Source organism: Oncorhynchus mykiss, chromosome 6 (assembly GCF_057628025.1).
Source record: "Oncorhynchus mykiss isolate SJ-2025 chromosome 6, ASM5762802v1, whole genome shotgun sequence".
NCBI lineage: Eukaryota > Metazoa > Chordata > Actinopteri > Salmoniformes > Salmonidae > Oncorhynchus > Oncorhynchus mykiss.
In genome coordinates, this window is record NC_143027.1 from 41,994,059 (window position 1) to 42,011,622 (window position 17,564).

A 17,564-nucleotide genomic window follows, 5' to 3' on the forward strand; every position below is an offset into this window, starting at 1 on the left:
TCCTCTCACTCTCTCTTCCTCTTACTCTCTCTTCCTCTCACTCTCTCTTCCTCTCACTCTCTCTTCCTCTCACTCTCTCTTCCTCTCACTCTCTCACCCCCTCTCTCTGTATCTCTAAAGCTTAGCGAGGGTCTACTTCAGCAGAAAGTGTTGTTGTTATCTCATGCTGCTCTTCATAGGCTACTGGGGTACCATAACAAACAGCACACGACGATGGGATGAAGGGGTCGGAAAACAATGGGCTCACTCCAAAGACGTTGATATTCTTGCAAAGGGGTTTAGACCCAAAACAGACACTTACTTTTGCAGCACACAACCTTCTACGACAGCTAGCTAACGTTTGCGATTTAACACAAAACAAGCGGAATGTGTCAGCTTGTGTTAACGTTCACAAACTAGCCATTTCCCTTGCTGAACGTACTTCTGGTAAATAGAAGTGTGCCGTCCAAAATATCTCTAGTCACCGGGTTCTATAAAGGAAGATAGTGTTTACCTTCTGCCCTTTTTTACCGAGTCACGTTGACCTCTTTCTTCCTGGGATCAATACCTATTACAATGAATGTCTCATTAAATAACACGGGGAACATATCTCAGGCAGAACCCAGGACACACTCTGGAAGTAATTCATTTAGCAGGAAGCTTTCTGAAAATGTTGCTTAGTAACCAGCCAACTGAGACTGGTTCATTTTAAAGCTTTTTAATGAACGTTAGCTATCATCTTTGCTAGTCGTCATAGCTTCTGTTATGTGGCTGGTATGATTGGGGTTTAGATTCCTTGCTAAGTGACACAGTCAGTAATGGTGTCTTCACCTCCACATTGTGTAATTCCCTTATGGTTGACACTAATGGATTACTGATGATCATGATCATGATAGCGATGAAGGCAATTGAGATGATGATTGTGAAGCTTCTTGAAACCCTTGCCAACACCCCTTCTTCAGGCCATACTTGGACCATTCCAAGTCCTTCTAAATCTAATAACATTGGGACAGAGCTTGTAATGTAACACCGGGTTTCTTCTTGTGATGGACAGAACCTGCACCCACCTTCCATCACCTCTGATCCCAGGATCAGGCCCTTTCCCCTGGGCTCGACCTCTAAAGGCCCCACTGCCAAGCTGTCGCATGAAAGCAGCTTACTCCAGGCTTGGTGGTTGTCAAAGCTGGAGAAATGAATACAGTGTGGTTCCTGCTCCCTGTTAGCAGATAGAAAAAGAGAGGTTTAAAAACACACTTCTCTAAAACTGTTTCCACCCTCTATCAGCCGTAAACAAAGACCAGAATGAAAACATTGAACGTTGTATTTTACAAATGTGAATCCATCACAGCGGTTGGAAACAGAGATCGAGGAGTGTGGCTTTAGTTAACCCCCTAGGATCAGTGTTTGGAGTGACCAACGACACTCTGTTGATTCATGCTTGATCACACTGCTTTGCTTCATCTTGGCCATGTCGCAGTTGTAAATGAGAACTTGGTCTCAACTAGCCTACCTGGTTAAATAAAGGTTATATAAAATGCTTCATCCAACTCTATCTGTGTGTAGGTAGAGGAGGTGGTGGATGTGGGGACGTTTGCTGAAGAGGACATCCACATCCCTAGCATCTACATCCACAGGATCATCAAGGGAGGCAGCTACGAGAAGAGGATAGAGGTGGGCCTCCAGACATCTCAGTGGATTCATACGGGGTTGCAAAATTCTCATTATTTTCTATGAATTACAGACTTCCTGTTATCTTTTGGACTAAGTTGATGTGCAATCAAGTCCTCTACCCTGTTCTAGTACCATGAGGAATCAAATGAGTGGCAGTATTACTGTTTAAAAAGAGTTGCAAAAGTTCCAGTAACTTTCCCAAAATTCCCAGGTTTTCCAGAAATCTCTGTTGGAAGATTCCCGAAACTAGGAGGGAATAAGCAGGAAATCTGAAAACCTCCAACCAGGATTTCTGGAAAACCTGGGAATTTGGGGGAAAATTTGTTTCCACCCACAGTGATCTATAATTCATCACTCCTAAACCTTTCATAGTCCAATATGGAAGTGTGGGTAATCAATTGGTACTAAGCCGAAATGACTGAATTGTCTCTCTCTCCACTCTTCAGAGGCGTACAGTGCAGAAGGCCCAAGCAGAGAAGCCAAAACCAAAGAAGGACTCTGACATCGTACGAGAGAGGATCATTCGCCGGGCAGCTCTGGAGTTTGAGGATGGGATGTATGGTATCCTTGAACATGAAATGGGAGTTGACTGAACAAATCATCATTGACCTCTCACCAAAAGGTGGATTAATAGTAAAAGTGTTTAAATGTACTACTATATTGGTGCTGCTCAATGTACAGTTGAAGTCGGAAGTTACTGACAAATTACTGACATTTAATCCTAGTAAAAATTCCCTATCTTAGGTCAGTTAGGATCACCACTTTATTTTAAGAATGTGAAATGTCAGAATATTAGTAGACAGAATGATTTTCTTCAGCTTTTATTTTTTTCATCACATTCCCAGTGTGTCAGGAGTTTACATGCTACCAAATACTAATTGAGTGTATTGCCTTTAAATTGTTTAACTTGGGTCAAACGTTTTGGGTAGCCTTCCACAAGCTTCCCACTATAAGTTGGGTGAATTTTGACCCATTCCTCCTGACAGAGCTGTATAACTGAGTCAGGTTTGTAAGGCCTCTTTGCTCGCACATGATTTTTCAGTTCTGCCCACAAATTTTCTATAGGATTGAGGTCAGGGCTTGATGCCATCTATTTTGTGAAGTGCACCAGTCCCTCCCGCAGCAAAGCACCCCCACAACATGATGCTGCCACCCCCGTGCTTCATAGTTGGGATGGTGTTTTTCGGCTTGCAAGCCTCCCCCATTTTCCCTCCAAACATAACGATGGTCATTATGGCCAAACAGTTCTATTTTTGTTTCATCAGACCAGAGGACATTTCTCCAAAAAGTATGATCTTTTTCCCCATGTGCAATTGCAAACCGTAGTCTGGCTTTTTTTATGGCGGTTTTGGAGCAGTGGCTTCTTCCTTGCTGAGCGGCCTTTCAGGTTTTGAAGATATAGGACTCGTTTTACTGTGGATATAGATACTTTTGTACCTGTTTCCTCCAGCATCTTCACAAGGTCCTTTGCTGTTGTTTTGGGATTGATTTGTACTTACCGCACCAAAGTATGTTCATCTCTAGGAGACAGAATGTGTCTCCTTCCTGAGCGGTTTGACGGCTGCGTGGTCCCATGGTGTTTATACTTGCGTACTATTGTTTGTACAGATGATCGTGGTACCTTCAGGCGTTTGGAAATTGCTCCCAATGATGAACCAGATGTGTGGATGTCTACAATTTTTTTCTGAAGTCTTGGCAGATTTCTTTAGATTTTCCCTTGATATCAAGCAAAGAGGCACTGAGTTTGAATGTAGGCCTTGAAATACATCCACAGGTACACCTCCAATTGACTCAAAGTATGTCAATTAAGCCTATCAGAAGCTTCTAAAGCCATGACATCATTTTCTGGAATTTCCAAGCTGTTTAAAGGCACAGTCAACTTAGTGTATGTAAACTTCTGACCCACTGGAATTGTGATACAGTGAATTATAAGTGAAATAATCTCTGTAAACAATTGTTGGGAAAATGACTTGTGTCATGCACAAAGTAGATGTCCTAACCGACTTGCCAAACTATAGTTTTAACAAGAAATTTGTGGAGTGGTTGAAAAACAAGTTTTAATGACTCCAACCTAAGTGTATGTAAACTTCCGACTTCAACTGTGCATAGACATGGAATCACTGATCATTTTAATAATGGAACACTAGTCACTTTAATAGTGTTTAAATGCTGCTTTACTCATTTCATATGTATTCTACTGTATTTTAGTCAATGCCACTCCTACATTGCTCATCCTAATATTTATATATTTCTTAATTCCATTCTTTATCTTTTAGATTTGTGTGAATTGTTAAACACTACTCAACTGTTGGAGCTAGGAACACAAGCATTTCGCTACACCCGCAATAACATCTGCTAAATATGTGTATGTGACCAATACAATTTGATTTGAAATTGGGAAAGTTCATTATCCTTGACAAACCTATCCCATCAGTTTTTGGCATCGGTAGTGCAGAATCAGATGAGATCAGGGTACTAGTATGTCTTTCATTTATTCAGTGTGTGTTCTTTAACGTTAACCCCTGTCAGCTAACCTGGGCATTGGCATCCCCATGCTGGCCAGCAACTTCATCCAACCTGACATAACTGTCCACCTGCAAAGCGAGAACGGCATCCTGGGATTGGTAAAACGCTCATATAAACCCCCCTCACTGTAAAACCATACTAACATGGTTTGACAACAGGTGTTGGGACTGACGTTCTGAAACGTGCCGGATTCTTAACCCAACATTGTGGTGATTGCGACCATCTGCCTTCTTTTTCCTCCATCCATTATTTGTACACACAGCTGTGGGCTGTGTTAACAAAGACTGTAGCTCCACCAAGCCTTTCACATCAATTCTGTTGTCAGAGAAATTTCCGCAGAAATATGCCAAGGCCTCATTTGTGAGAATGTTTCCCCAATTATGAATGTCAGGTAAAGAGATATGATGTCAGAAGCTCTCTTCCTCCTCCTCCTTTTATAGTGCTGTAAAGAAACAAGGACTGTTCCTTTGTTGAAGGGAGAGAAAATATGTGTGTGTGGTTATGGTGCTTAGAGACCGGATGTGTGTCATTGTGTGATGAATGTGTGTGTTCTGTGTAGGGCCCCTACCCCACAGAAGACGAAGTGGATGCTGACCTCATTAACGCTGGTAAGTGATTTTTGCCTCACACACACACACGAACCGAAACAAACTATCTCGTTTATGAGAGATGTTGACATTTCCCCCTGTGTTTGTGCAGGTAAAGAAACGGTGACTGTGCTTCCAGGAGCTTCCTACTTCTCCAGTGACGAATCGTTTGCCATGATCAGAGGGTAATGGCAGTATAACTGATTTATTGCTGTTTGAAGTCATCGAGACAGAGGGCTCTGTGTTTTTGTTTGTGCGTTGTAGTCAAACTCTAGGGGGCTAGGTTAGGGCTGAATGATCGGGTAACTGTTTAGGCTAAGGGTGATCAGGAGAGGGAAAGTGTAGGGATGAGGGGGCAGGAAGTTTGTGTTGTGTGGGTGGGTGGGTGAGCGGGCGCATGTTGGGGTTGTCTCTAAAAGTAGTGGTTGTCTGACCATTATTGACAAGATGTGGATGCCATGAAGCATAATGACCCTTTGTGAGACACATGAAGTCCTATTGAATATGGAATCGGAGACTCACTGATCAGGATATTGACACTGAGAAAGACACTAGGATTAGCTTGGACAGTGCAGCTTCAAAAACATCCTGTTTTTTGTCGAGACCTTGGGATGATATACACAACATGGCCAAAAGTAGGTGGACACGCCTTCAAATTAGTGGATTTGGCTATTTCAGCCACACCCATTGTTGACAGGTATATAAAATTGACCACACAGCCATGCAATCTCCATAGACAAACGCTGGCACCGTCATAGGATGCCACCTTTACAAATGTATGCCCTGCTAGAGTTGCCCCGGTCAACTGTAAGTGCTGTTATTGTGAAGTAGAAATGTCTAGGAGCAACAACGGCTCAGCCGCAAAGTGGTAGGCCACACAAGCTCACAGAACGGGACCGCGTGCTGAAGCGTGTAGTGCGTAAACATCTTTCTTCGGTAGCAACACTCACTACCGAGTTCCAACCTGCCTTTGGAAGCAACGTCAGCAACGAACAGTTGGAGCTGACGTCGGGAGCTTCATGAAAGGGGTTTCTGATGGCTGAGCAGCCACACACAAGCCTAAGATCATCATGCGCAATGCCAAGCGTTGGCTGGAGTGGAGGAGTGGAAATGTGTTCTCTGGAGTAATGAATCACGCTTCACCATCTTCCATTCCAACAGACAAATCTGGGTTTGGCGGGAGAATGTTACCTGCCCCAATGCATAGTGCCAATTGTAAAGTTTGGTGGAGGAGAAATAATGGTCCGGGACTGTTTTTTGTGGTTCGAGCTAGGCCCCTTGTTCCAGTGAAGGGAAGTCTTAATACAATGCCATTCTAGATAAGAAGGCCCTTTCCTGTTTCAGCATGACAACGCCCCCGTGCACGAAGTGAGATCCATACAGAAATGGTTTGTCGAGATCGGTGTGGAAGAACTTGACTGGCCTGCACAGATCCCTGACCTTAACCCCATCAAACACCTTTGGGATGAATTGGAAAGCTGACTGCGAGCCAGGCCTAATCGCCCAACATCAGTGCCCAACCTCACTAATGCTCTGAATGGCTGAATGGAAGCAAGTCCCCACAGCAATGTTCCAACATCTAGTGGAAGGCCTTGCCAGATGAGTGGAGGCTGTTCTAGCAGCAAAGGGGGACCAACTCCATATTAATGCCCATGATTTTGGAATGAGATGTTCGACGAGCAGGTGTCCACATACCTTTGGTCATATAGTGTATATTAGATAAATAGATGTCGGCTGAGCTCAACAAAACTGCCATGAAACCATGAAATGCTGCTTAACCACCATGGCCAAGCCCTGATTTGTAAGCCTTGTATATTAGCTGTTAGCTATTGTTGACCATGCACCTCGGCAAAAGCGATGGCGATAATTCCCGGGTTGATATTGATTTCTGGATCAGCTGAGACTCGGCCCACCCACCCTATAGAAGTAGATCTGTTTGTCCACCCGTGGAAATCCAATAAGACTCATAAATACAGAGGGCTAATGGCCAATGTGCCAGAGACCGCACAAAGACATGGCTCATACACACACACAGACACACACATGCTGGTTATAGTGAGTCATATCACTGCAGTGTCTATGCTCTGATTTTACAGGGTATCTGGCTGTGTGTGCCCTTCCCTCCCACTGACTCACTAACGCACACACACAAACAGAGAGAGAGAGACGCATACGCACTGTCCCTCTTAGATCTGAGCATGGTGCCACTGGTGTCAAAAGTTGATCCGGTGAAGGTGACGTAAACAGTTTTGGGTGGGTTTCGGCAGAGATTTCTGAAACGCATGACATTGGCCTGTCGTTGTGTGTGTAGCTCAGGTCTCTCTCTCCCTGTGGCACAATGTATCCTTGTCTTGTCTCAGAGGTGAGGTGAAGGCGAGGGAACATGGCTATTCTAATTGGCTGCCACCTGTCTGATTACACCAGCTGTCCTATTACCAGAGTTACAAATTGAAACCATCCTCCTCCTCACCCTCCCACACAGAGTTAATTAGAATGTCTTCATAGTTTAATAGCACATGTTTAATCATGTGGAACAACCCAACATCATTCTCTCTATAACTCAGAACACAGTTGATGTTTCTTATGCCTTCGACGAGGTATCAAACCCTCCTTCTGTCTCTATTTGCCACGTTTACCTTGTTGGTGATTGATGGACTGATTGGGTTAGTTAATTGATGTATAGATTGATTGATACGGTGATTGTTTGTCTACTCTGCAGTGGTCACATCAACTTGACGATGCTGGGAGCCATGCAGGTTTCTAAGATGGGAGACCTGGCCAACTGGATGATCCCGGTAAGAACATCACCATAGTTACAATCAGTGTTTCCCCTAGCATGGCTTTAGCAGGATGGGCCCCCCTGCCTCTCTCTGTTATCCTGTCTACAAATGGTTATTCTCTATCCTTGTCAATTATTATTATTATTATTGAACTTATGGTTGTTTACTACCCTGAATGTGGCTCCAGAGGCATATCCACCCCACTTAAGAAGAAGCTGGCATACTTTACTGTGTGGTACACGGTCATGGTTCATCTTCTATTGCTGCACAGAGCTACAGCACAGGGAGAGACTTGACTAACACAACACAACAAAAGATTGTATTTCTTCACTGCATTTTCGTTTTTTTTGTCTTTCTGACATGGACTGCACACTCCCTCTCTCCACTGCACCCCTCTGTGTGTCGTTACGTTGTAGACAAACATGTACAGTTTACCAAACCAGCGTGCCTCTGGCTCTGCCCCTGCTCATTGGTCTGCCATTATGACCTGTATTATAATTTCTGACCTATGGGGAGCGGTAATGGAGTGAATGTGTGGTAGGTCAGTTATTACCTGAGGCTGTAGCCACTTCCAGCCCCTCAGCCAACCAGATCAAGCAGCGGCGTGAGGGCAGAGACTACAGAGGCTTAATGGAGGTTAGCCACTAGAATCACTGCTCCTAATACAGGGCAGCCTAGCAACACCACCCACAGAGCTACTGAAAGCTGGAGAGGCTGACAGCAGGAACATGCTCAACGCAAATACTGTACATCTAGTATTTATTTGTATTACGCTCAACGCAAATACTGTACGTCTAGTATTTATTTGTATTACGCTCAACGCAAATACTGTACGTCTAGTATTTATTTGTATTACGCTCAACGCAAATACTGTACGTCTAGTATTTATTTGTATATTGTATATTGTATATTTATTTGTTATTTGGCTTATTGACATCATTTGAGTAAATTGGAGGTGTACCTGTGGATTATCTTGGCCAGGTCGCAGTTGTAAATGAGAACTTGTTCTCAACTGGCCTACCTGGTTAAATAAAGGTGAAATAAAAAAAATACATCTATTTCAAGGCCTACATTCAAACTCAGTGGCTCCTTGCTTAACATCATGGGAAAATCAAAAGAAATCAGCCAAGACCTCAGAAAAACAATTGTAGACGCCCACAAGTCTGGTTCATCCTTGGGAGCAATTTGCGAACGCCTGAAGGTACCACGTTCATCTGTACAAACAATAGTACGGAAGTATAAACACCATGGGACCACGCAGCCGTCATACCGCTCAGGAAGGAGACACGTTCTGTCTCATAGAGATGAACGTACTTTGTTGCGAAAAGTGCAAATCAATCCCAGAACAACAGCAAAGGACCTTGTGAAGATGCTGGAGGAAACAGGTACAAAAGTATCTATATCCACAGTAAAACAAGTCCTATATTGACATAACCTGAAAGGCCGCTCAGCAAGGAAGAAGCCACTGCTCCAAAACCGCCATAAAAAAAGCCAGACTACGGTTTGCAATTGCACATGGGGACAAAGATCGTACCTTTTGGAGAAATGTCCTCTGGTCTGATGAAACAAAAATAGAACTGTTTGGCCATAATGACCATCGTTATGTTTGGAGGAAAAAGGGGGAGGCTTGCAAGCCGAAGAACACCATCCCAACCGGGAAGCACGGGGGGTGGCAGCATCATGTTGTGGGGGTGTTTTGCTGCAGGAGGGACTGGTGCACTTCACAAAATAGATGGCATCATGAGGGAGGAAAATTACGTGCATATATTGAAGCAACATCTCAAGACATAAGTCAGGAAGTTAAAGCTTGGTTGCAAATGGGTCTTCCAAATGGACAATGACCCCAAGCATTATTCTAAAGTTGTGGCAAATGGCTTAAGTACAACAAAGTCAAGGTATTGGAGTGGCCATCACAAAGCCCTGACCTCAATCCTAAAGAACATTTGTGGACAGAACTGAAAAAGCATGTGCGAGCAAAGAGGCCTACAAACATGACTCAGTTACACCAGCTCTGTCATGAGGAATGGGCCAAAATTCACCCAATTTATTGTGGGAAGCTTGTGGAAGGCTACCTAAAACGTTTGACCCAAATTAACCAATTTAAAGGCAATGCTACCAAATACTAATTGAGTGTATGTAAACTTCTGACCCACTGGGAATGTGATGAAAGAAATAAAAGATGATGAAAATCATTCTTTCTACTATTATTCTGACATTTCACATTCTTAAAATAAGGTGGTGACCCTAACTGACCTAAGACAGGGAATTTTCACTAGGATTAAATGTCAGGAATTGTGAAAAACTGAGTTTAAATGTATTTGTCTAAGGTGTATGTGAAAATCCAACGTCTACAGTGAAACAAAATATAAAACAGTGAACTATGTTTGTACTGAATGAGCTAAAGATAAAACAGTAGATCATATAACATCTTTACACCACCACATATCCACAACACAAAATGTTCACTACTACCATACAACAATATCACAATGTGTGCGTATGCATGTGTCTGGAGCTTTTTGTGTGGGCCTCTTCACAATCCCCGTTGTTCCATAAGGTGTATTTTCCCAGCTTTTTAAATCTGATTTTACTGCTTGCATCAGATACCTGATGTGGAATAGAGTTCCATGTAGTCATGTCTCTATGTAGTACTGTGTGCCTCTCATAGTCTGTTCTGGACTTGGGGACTGTGAAGAGACCTCTGGTGGCAAGTCTTGTGGTGTATGCATGAGTGTCCGAGCTGTGTGCTGGTATTTTAAACAGACAGCTCGGTACATTCAGCTTGTCAACACCTCTTACAAAAACGTAAAGTAATGATGAAGTCAATCTCTCTTCCACTTTGAGCCATGAGAGATTGAAATGCATGTCATTAATATTAGCTCTCCGTGTACTTTAAGGGCCAGCCGTGCTGCCCTGTTCTGAGCCAACTGCAATTTTCCCAAGTCCCTCTTTGTGGTACCTGACCACACTACTGAACAGTAGTCTAGGTGTGACAAAACTAGGGTCTGTAGGACCTGCCTTGTTGATAGTGTTGTTAAGAAGGCAGAGCAGCGCTTTATTATGGACAGACTTCTCCCCTTCTTAGCTACTGTTGTATCAATATGTTTTGACCATGACAGTTTACAATCCAGGGTTACTCCAAGCAGTTTAGTCACCTCAAATTGCTCAATTTCCACATTATTCATTACGAGACGTAGTTGGGGTTTAGGGTTTAGTGAATGATTTGTCCCAAATACAATGCTTTTAGTTTTGGAAATATTTAGGACTAGCTTATTCCTTGCTACCCATTCTAAAACTGCAGCTCTTTGTTAAGTGTAGCAGTAATTTCAGTTGCTGTAGTAGCTGATGTGTATAGTGTTGAGTCATCCGCATACATAGACACACTGGCCTTACATAAGCCAGTGGCATGTCATTAGTAAAAATTTGAAAAAAGCAAAAGGCCTTAACAGCTACCCTGGGTAATTCCTGATTCTACCGGGATTATGTTTGAAAGGCTTCCATTAAAGAACATCCTCTGTGTTCTGTTAGACAGGTAACTCTTTATCCACATTATTCCAGGGGGTGTAAAGCCATAACATATACGTTTTTCCAGCAGCAGACTATGATCGATAATGTCAAAAGCTGCACTGAAGTTTAGCAAGACAGCCCCAACAATCATTTTATCATACATCTCTCTCAGCCAATCATCAGTCACTTGTGTAAGTACTGTGCTTGTTGAGTGTCCTTCCCTATAAGCGTGCTGAAAGTATGTTGTCAATTTGTTTATTGTGAAATAACATTGTGTCTGGTAAAACACCATTTTTTCCAGAAGTTTACTAAGGGTTGGTAACAGGCTATTTGAGCCAGTAAAGGGGGCTTTACTATTCTTGGGTATTGAATTGACTTTAGCTTCCCTCCAGGCCTAAGGGAACACACTTTCTAGCAGGCTTAAATTGAAGATGTGTCAATATCATCCTCTATTATCCTCAGTCATTTTCCGTTTTTCCATCCATATTGTCAGACCCCGGTGGCTTGTCATTGTTGATTGACAACATTAATTTTTTCACCTCTTTCACACTGACTTTACGGAATTTTACATCATTTTATGTCATATCTTTATATCATTTATCTTTGTTTCATAGTATAGTTTATTTTTATTTATTTACTCACATGGTTTCTTAATTTGCAATACGTTTGCCAATCAGTTGGGCTGCCAGACTTATTTGCCATACCTTTTGCCTAGTCCCGCTCAACCATACCATTTTTCAATACCTCATCAATCCAAGGAGATTTGACAGAATATGAATGTCATCTGTTACAAGCAAGTTATTGACTTCATGGACCTTGCTTCTCAGGCTGGAAATATTAATATGGGATATTTTTAGCACTTTTCTGGGTTTCTTGATTGTTTTTAATGCTAGACTTGCTTGTGTTATTTATATTGGAGCTGACAGTGCAGGGTGAGCTGTACAAAGGGGTCTTCCTACTAGGACACACCGCCTCAGTGCTAACTGATTACTGCATACAATAGCTGTAGGATCAACAGGTATTCAGGGCAATAAATTAAGTTACTTACATTGTGTTTGCCAACGCCCCTAGGATTATGTACATTTGATGCAGCATTATGACAACTCATTGTCACAATGGTAGGTATCAACTGAGCTGGTGTTGGGTCATTGATAAGTCATTGTTTCAACGTAGACTTGAAATGCGTGGACAGAGTCCAAGAGTCAAGATGATTTGGATGGACTCATTCCTGTAGAGTATCTTCTGTTTCCAGAAGGTGTCAAAGTTAGCTATAAAAGTGACTCCAGCAGAGCTACAGTAATCTTTTAGCCAGATGTGTAATACCAGCAGCCTGCTGAATCTTTCACACTCGCTGCCCAACGATGGTACTGGACCTGAAATGATTGGCAGTTTTTTTGTAGTCTTTTAATGCTAAAATCAGTTCTTTTAAAATACATTTTCAGATGTTCAGAGCTAGCCCTCCTGATGCCATTTGACCCAACATGGACTACGACAGTGTCAGCTCCCGGCATCTGTCATAAAACAGTCAGAAGCAGCCTTGTGATGACCTGTACTCGTGCTCCTGGGTAGCACAGGGTTTTTGCCTTGGGAAACGAGATGTTTATCACCATAGAGCTGCTTATGAAGCCCATTGATCTCTTAGCTTTCCATTAGCCCTTTTTGTCTTTGGTAATTGATAATTAGCTGGCGGCCTACTTGATTCACTGTGTTATTCAACTAATGTCTTAATTCTGAGGACACACAAGGCACTGGATGAGCTTCTTCTGTAAGGGCAGTGACCGTTCATTCGTCTGTCTTTCTGTCTGTCTGACAGTTACACAAAGGAGCTACATACATCCATCTACCTCACCCCCATCTCGTTTCAATCTTCATTATGTGGAACTATGAGAGGAAGGAGAGGAGAATTAAATGTCCCCGCTGCGATTCTGAAAATTATTCAATATCTAAAGATGGGTGTAAAGCGTGAAATTGGAAACGATTTACGTAGGAGTCGCAAATGCAGCGCGCCTCTGCAGCGATTATGTCGATTATGGATGCTTTTAATAAGCGAAATGTAGATGAACATTTTACGGTCCAGGGCTTTCAAATGCTCTTACAAGTGATGACTGTCAATCTCCTGCTCAGTCAGAGGCTGGCGGAACAGCAACCCATGCAGAGCGACAACAGATCATCACATTCTGAACCTTATTGTTTTTCAGTTTGTAGCTAGACATGTTTTTGCGCATATTTTGATTAGACTCGTGTGTTCCTCGCTTGACTATTAGATTGGGATTGGGAGATGCTTGAATGTTGCATCATGCATTTGCCTATCTGAGCTGAGAAATCAATAGTACATTGGGATACCAAGTGAAAAAAAACAATGTGAAGTTGGACAATATTGTGTGTATGTAGTTTATGATGAATCTGTTGTCCCTCTCTCTCTGTAAGTGTTCATCTGATGGGCCTTAATGTGTGGAATGAGGCTGGGGGAGTAGTGCACGTGTGTGTCTACAGCCAGGCTCTGCTCTACTGATTGCGAGTCAGTCCCAAGGTACTGTTTAACTCCCTGTGGCGCCAAGGCTGCTCCTAGCCTGCTCCCTCTGTCAACTCCCAGGGACATCCATCTCTAAGGCTGCGCTCCAAATCCACCTCTAGACCCTACACGAGGGCACTTCATGTAGATCAGAAATTGGCAATCAGGTCACTTTGAAACCCTTTCCTAGTCACTTACTGACTCCCTCAGATCTGAGAGGCCTGGATATAGCTCACCCTGCACTGTCAGCTCCAAAATATAAGGCAAAGACCGGTGTTGCTCATTCGTGTAGTACAATCAGGTGTAGGTTATTGGTTCTGGGATAGTAACAAAAGCCTTCACACAACGTATCTTTCCAGGACCTGAACTGGTGCCCTGTGTACAAGTAGTTAACACCATATGCCTTATTACCCTTCACGAATCCATCATTTGAGATCTGTAAGGACAGGAGTATTCTGACTGGAAGTCAGCCTTTGAGACGCTGAGCCTGTGGCCACTGTGGCTCAGACAGACGGCATTCTGGGATATTTCTTGTCCTCCAGGGTCCCTGTGGTGCTGACAGACGCCTCTGTGCCTCCTACCATCCGCCTCACGCTCACTCATGCTGTGCGCGCGTGTGTGTGTGTGTGTGTTCGTCTACTCTGCCTGGTGATCAATCATGCTGCTCAAGGTTACTCCCCTTTTTCAAGCTCAGTGTTGTGTGTGTGTGTGTGTGTGTCTCTGTGTGCCTCCTGCTGCCTCTTGCCTGCAAGTGTGTGCCTTCTGTCTTCTGCTCCCTCAGTCAGCTCAAGGTTATTCCTCTAAAACATGGTGTGTGTGTGTGTGTCTCTGTGTGTACCTACACCGTAGGTCTCAATTGTCATGTTTTGCTCTTTCAAGTTTTTCATATTTGACTGTAGGAGCAAGAGCATCAGGATGTGCAGAGAAAGAGGGTCTTTGTATAGAGTAGACCACACACACACACACACACCAAAAGAGGTTCTAGTCAGTAATCTTCCGTTTGTTCCATGCAGTTGTTGAGAGAGCTGTGAGAGAGAACCAATCTGAAATGGGTGCATATGCATATATGCATTAGTATTTTAACATTCAAAATACCTCTAAAAAATACAAAGCTCAAAAAGCACAGTGGGGAGAGATGTCAGATGACAGCGTTTCAGTTTCAAAGGCTGCTGTTTTTTTGTCATTATGTAGGTACAGAATGCATGGGGAGAGCGTTATCTGATGGCGGGGGATGGAGAGGAGAAGAGTTAGGCGAGGACTAAAGTGCAGTCACTTTTGTGCTTTTTGATCAACGGAAACCCTCCTCTCCCAGCTCTCACTATGAAAAAGATGACAACACATTCAATCTTTTATGTGCCTCGTTCATAACAGAGCTATTGTCTCACAACAGGAAATACATTTGATGCTTTATAGCTGTGTCAGACATAACTCTGAAGGGTAGTTATGTTTTCCTCCATTATTTTTGGTTGACTCTTTACTCTTTCACTTTGATTCCTGACAAATACTAAAGCAGGTAGCCTACAGGGAACTACAGGTGGTGTGTGCTGTGCACTTCTGATGCTATTCTTCAGGGGTGACTCCGATTGGGAGCGATGAGCGCTACTTGTTATTCGCACACACACCCTTGCCTCTTGAAACGATGGGGTAAATATAGTCAATTGTCTGACACTCCACTCTGCACATAGGGTTGTTGACCCTCACCATTCAACTCCCAGTTATCCCAGTAGCCTTTTGGCTTTAACAGACCTCCAATCACGGACCACTTCAACAAGTTGCTATCCAATCACAAACCTCTTCAAATGTCTCGTCTGCCTACCTCTGAAGAGAACTTCTTCAGTGTACTTTTTATGGAAAGCTTAAAAGAAAACTTCACCCAAAAACTATATTTTGGTATTTGTTTCATTAGTGCATTGTTGATATGGTCCTCAAAAAGGGTTTAAGATGCAATATATAACTTTTAACATACTGACATGCGTGATACCAGCTGTATTTCGGTATTTTGAAAGTGGGGGTCTACTTGGGGGTGAATGGGTCCTCCGAGAGACTGAAATGGGATGAGTGGAGGCACCACGTACATGTCAGAGATGTGTCTAATGCCCTTCCAGTGACCTAATCCCCGAGATATAGCACCTTTCCATTCTCACCAATAACCACCACTACATCTTAGTTGCAATGACAAACAAGGAATAATAATGATTTGACATCCTTTCCTTATTTATATATCCCCCCCCCCCCCCCACAGTTTTGTGACATTTAATTGGTAGTTAGTCTTGTCCCATCACTGCAACTCCCGTATAGACTCGGGAGAGGCGAAGGTCAAGAGCCATGCGTCCTCCGAAACACAACCCTGCCAAGCCGCACTGCTTCTTGACACACTCCTCGCTTAACCCGGATGCCAGCCACACCAACGTGTCGGAGGAAACACCGTACAACTGGCGACCGAAGTCAGCGTGCAGGCGCCCAGCCCGTCGCAAGGAGTCGCTAAAGTGCAATGGGACAAGGACATCCCGGCCGGCCAAACCCTCCCCTAACCCGGACGACGCTGGGCCAATTATGCGCCGCTTCATGCGTCTCCAGGTCACGGCCGGCATGCGACACAGCCTGGGATCGAACCCAGGTCTGTAGTGACGCCTCAAGCACTGATATGCAGTGCCTTATACCGCTACACTACTCGGGAGGCCCTCGACAACCTTTCCTAATCTGTCCAGAACTCTTATTCATTTTACAACGGGTTTACAAATCGCAAAAAAATATAAATAATTACGTTGTAGTATAATTAAGTCCTCCTACCTTCTCTCTCTTGAACCAAATATATCCATCTCCACCAACCCCTCCCAGTTCTCACCTTCCCATCTTTACTCACCCTTGTCCCCCTAAGCCAAGCTTATCACTACCTCCCATCCTTACCCTCTCTTACCCACCCTTGCCAAGTTTATCCCAACTTCTGTCTTTCCCCCCTCCCTTCTTAATAGACACATTAACACCCCTTTATACAGTGCATTCGGGAAGTATTCAGACCACTTTACTTTTTCCACATTTTATTATGTTACAGCCTTATTCTAAAATCGATTCAATAGTTTTTTTCCCTCATCAATCTACACACAATAACCCATAATGACGAAGCAAAAGCAGTTTTTTAGAAATGTTTGTAAATAAAAAATTTCTTCCAAAAATATTATTTTTACATAAATATTCAGACCCTTTACGCAGTACTTTGTTGAAGGACCTTTGGCAGCGATTACAGCCTTAGGTCTTCTTGGGTATGACGCTACAAGCTTGGCACACATGTATTTGGAGAGTTTCTCCCATTCTTCTCTGCAGATCCTCTCAAGCTCTATCAGGTTGAATGGGGAGCGTCGCTTCACAGGTATTTTCAGTTTTCTCCAGAGATGTTCGTTCGGGTTCATTTACAGGCTCTTACTGAGCCACTTAAGGACATTCAGAGACTTGTCCCGAAGCCACTCCTGTGTTATCTTGGCTGTGTGTTTAGGGTTGTTGTCCTGTTGGAAGGTGAACGTTCACCCCAGTCTGAGGACCTGAGCACTCTGGAGTAGGTTTTCATCAATAATCTCTCTGTACTTTGCTCTGTTCATCTTTCCCTCGATCCTGACTAGTCTCCCAGTCCCTGCCTCTGAAAAACATCCCCACATCATGATGCTGCCACCACCATTCTTCACCATAGGGAAGGTTTGGTTTCTGGTTTCTTCCAGACGTGACACTTGGCATCCAGGCTAAAGAGTTCAGTCTTGGTTTCATCAGACCAAACAATTGTGTTTCTCATGGTCTGAGGGTCTTTAGGTGCCTTTTGGCAAACTCCAAGCGGGCTGTCACGTGCCTTTTACTGAGGAGTGGCTTCTGCCTGGCTATTCTACCATAAAGGCCTAATTGGTGGAGTGCTGCAGCGATGGTTGTCCTTCTGCAAGATTCTCCCATCTCCACAGAGGAACTCTAGAGCACTGTCAGAGTGACCATCGGGTTCCTGGTCACCGCCCTGACCAAGGC

At 43.6% G+C, this 17,564-nt stretch overlaps 1 protein-coding gene across 2 annotated transcripts in view; it reads left to right on the forward strand.

Moving 5' to 3' along the window:
- Positions 1 to 17,564, forward strand: part of oxct1a (3-oxoacid CoA transferase 1a) — a 103,519-nt gene that overhangs the window by 57,259 nt on the left and 28,696 nt on the right. For both annotated transcript variants that reach the window (XM_021606527.3, XM_021606528.3), the window contains exons 8-13: positions 1,543 to 1,650; positions 2,097 to 2,211; positions 4,180 to 4,274; positions 4,736 to 4,784; positions 4,876 to 4,948; positions 7,483 to 7,558. In XM_021606527.3, the coding sequence (XP_021462202.1) occupies positions 1,543 to 1,650; positions 2,097 to 2,211; positions 4,180 to 4,274; positions 4,736 to 4,784; positions 4,876 to 4,948; positions 7,483 to 7,558 (516 nt within the window). The remainder of the gene's footprint in view (positions 1 to 1,542; positions 1,651 to 2,096; positions 2,212 to 4,179; positions 4,275 to 4,735; positions 4,785 to 4,875; positions 4,949 to 7,482; positions 7,559 to 17,564) is intronic.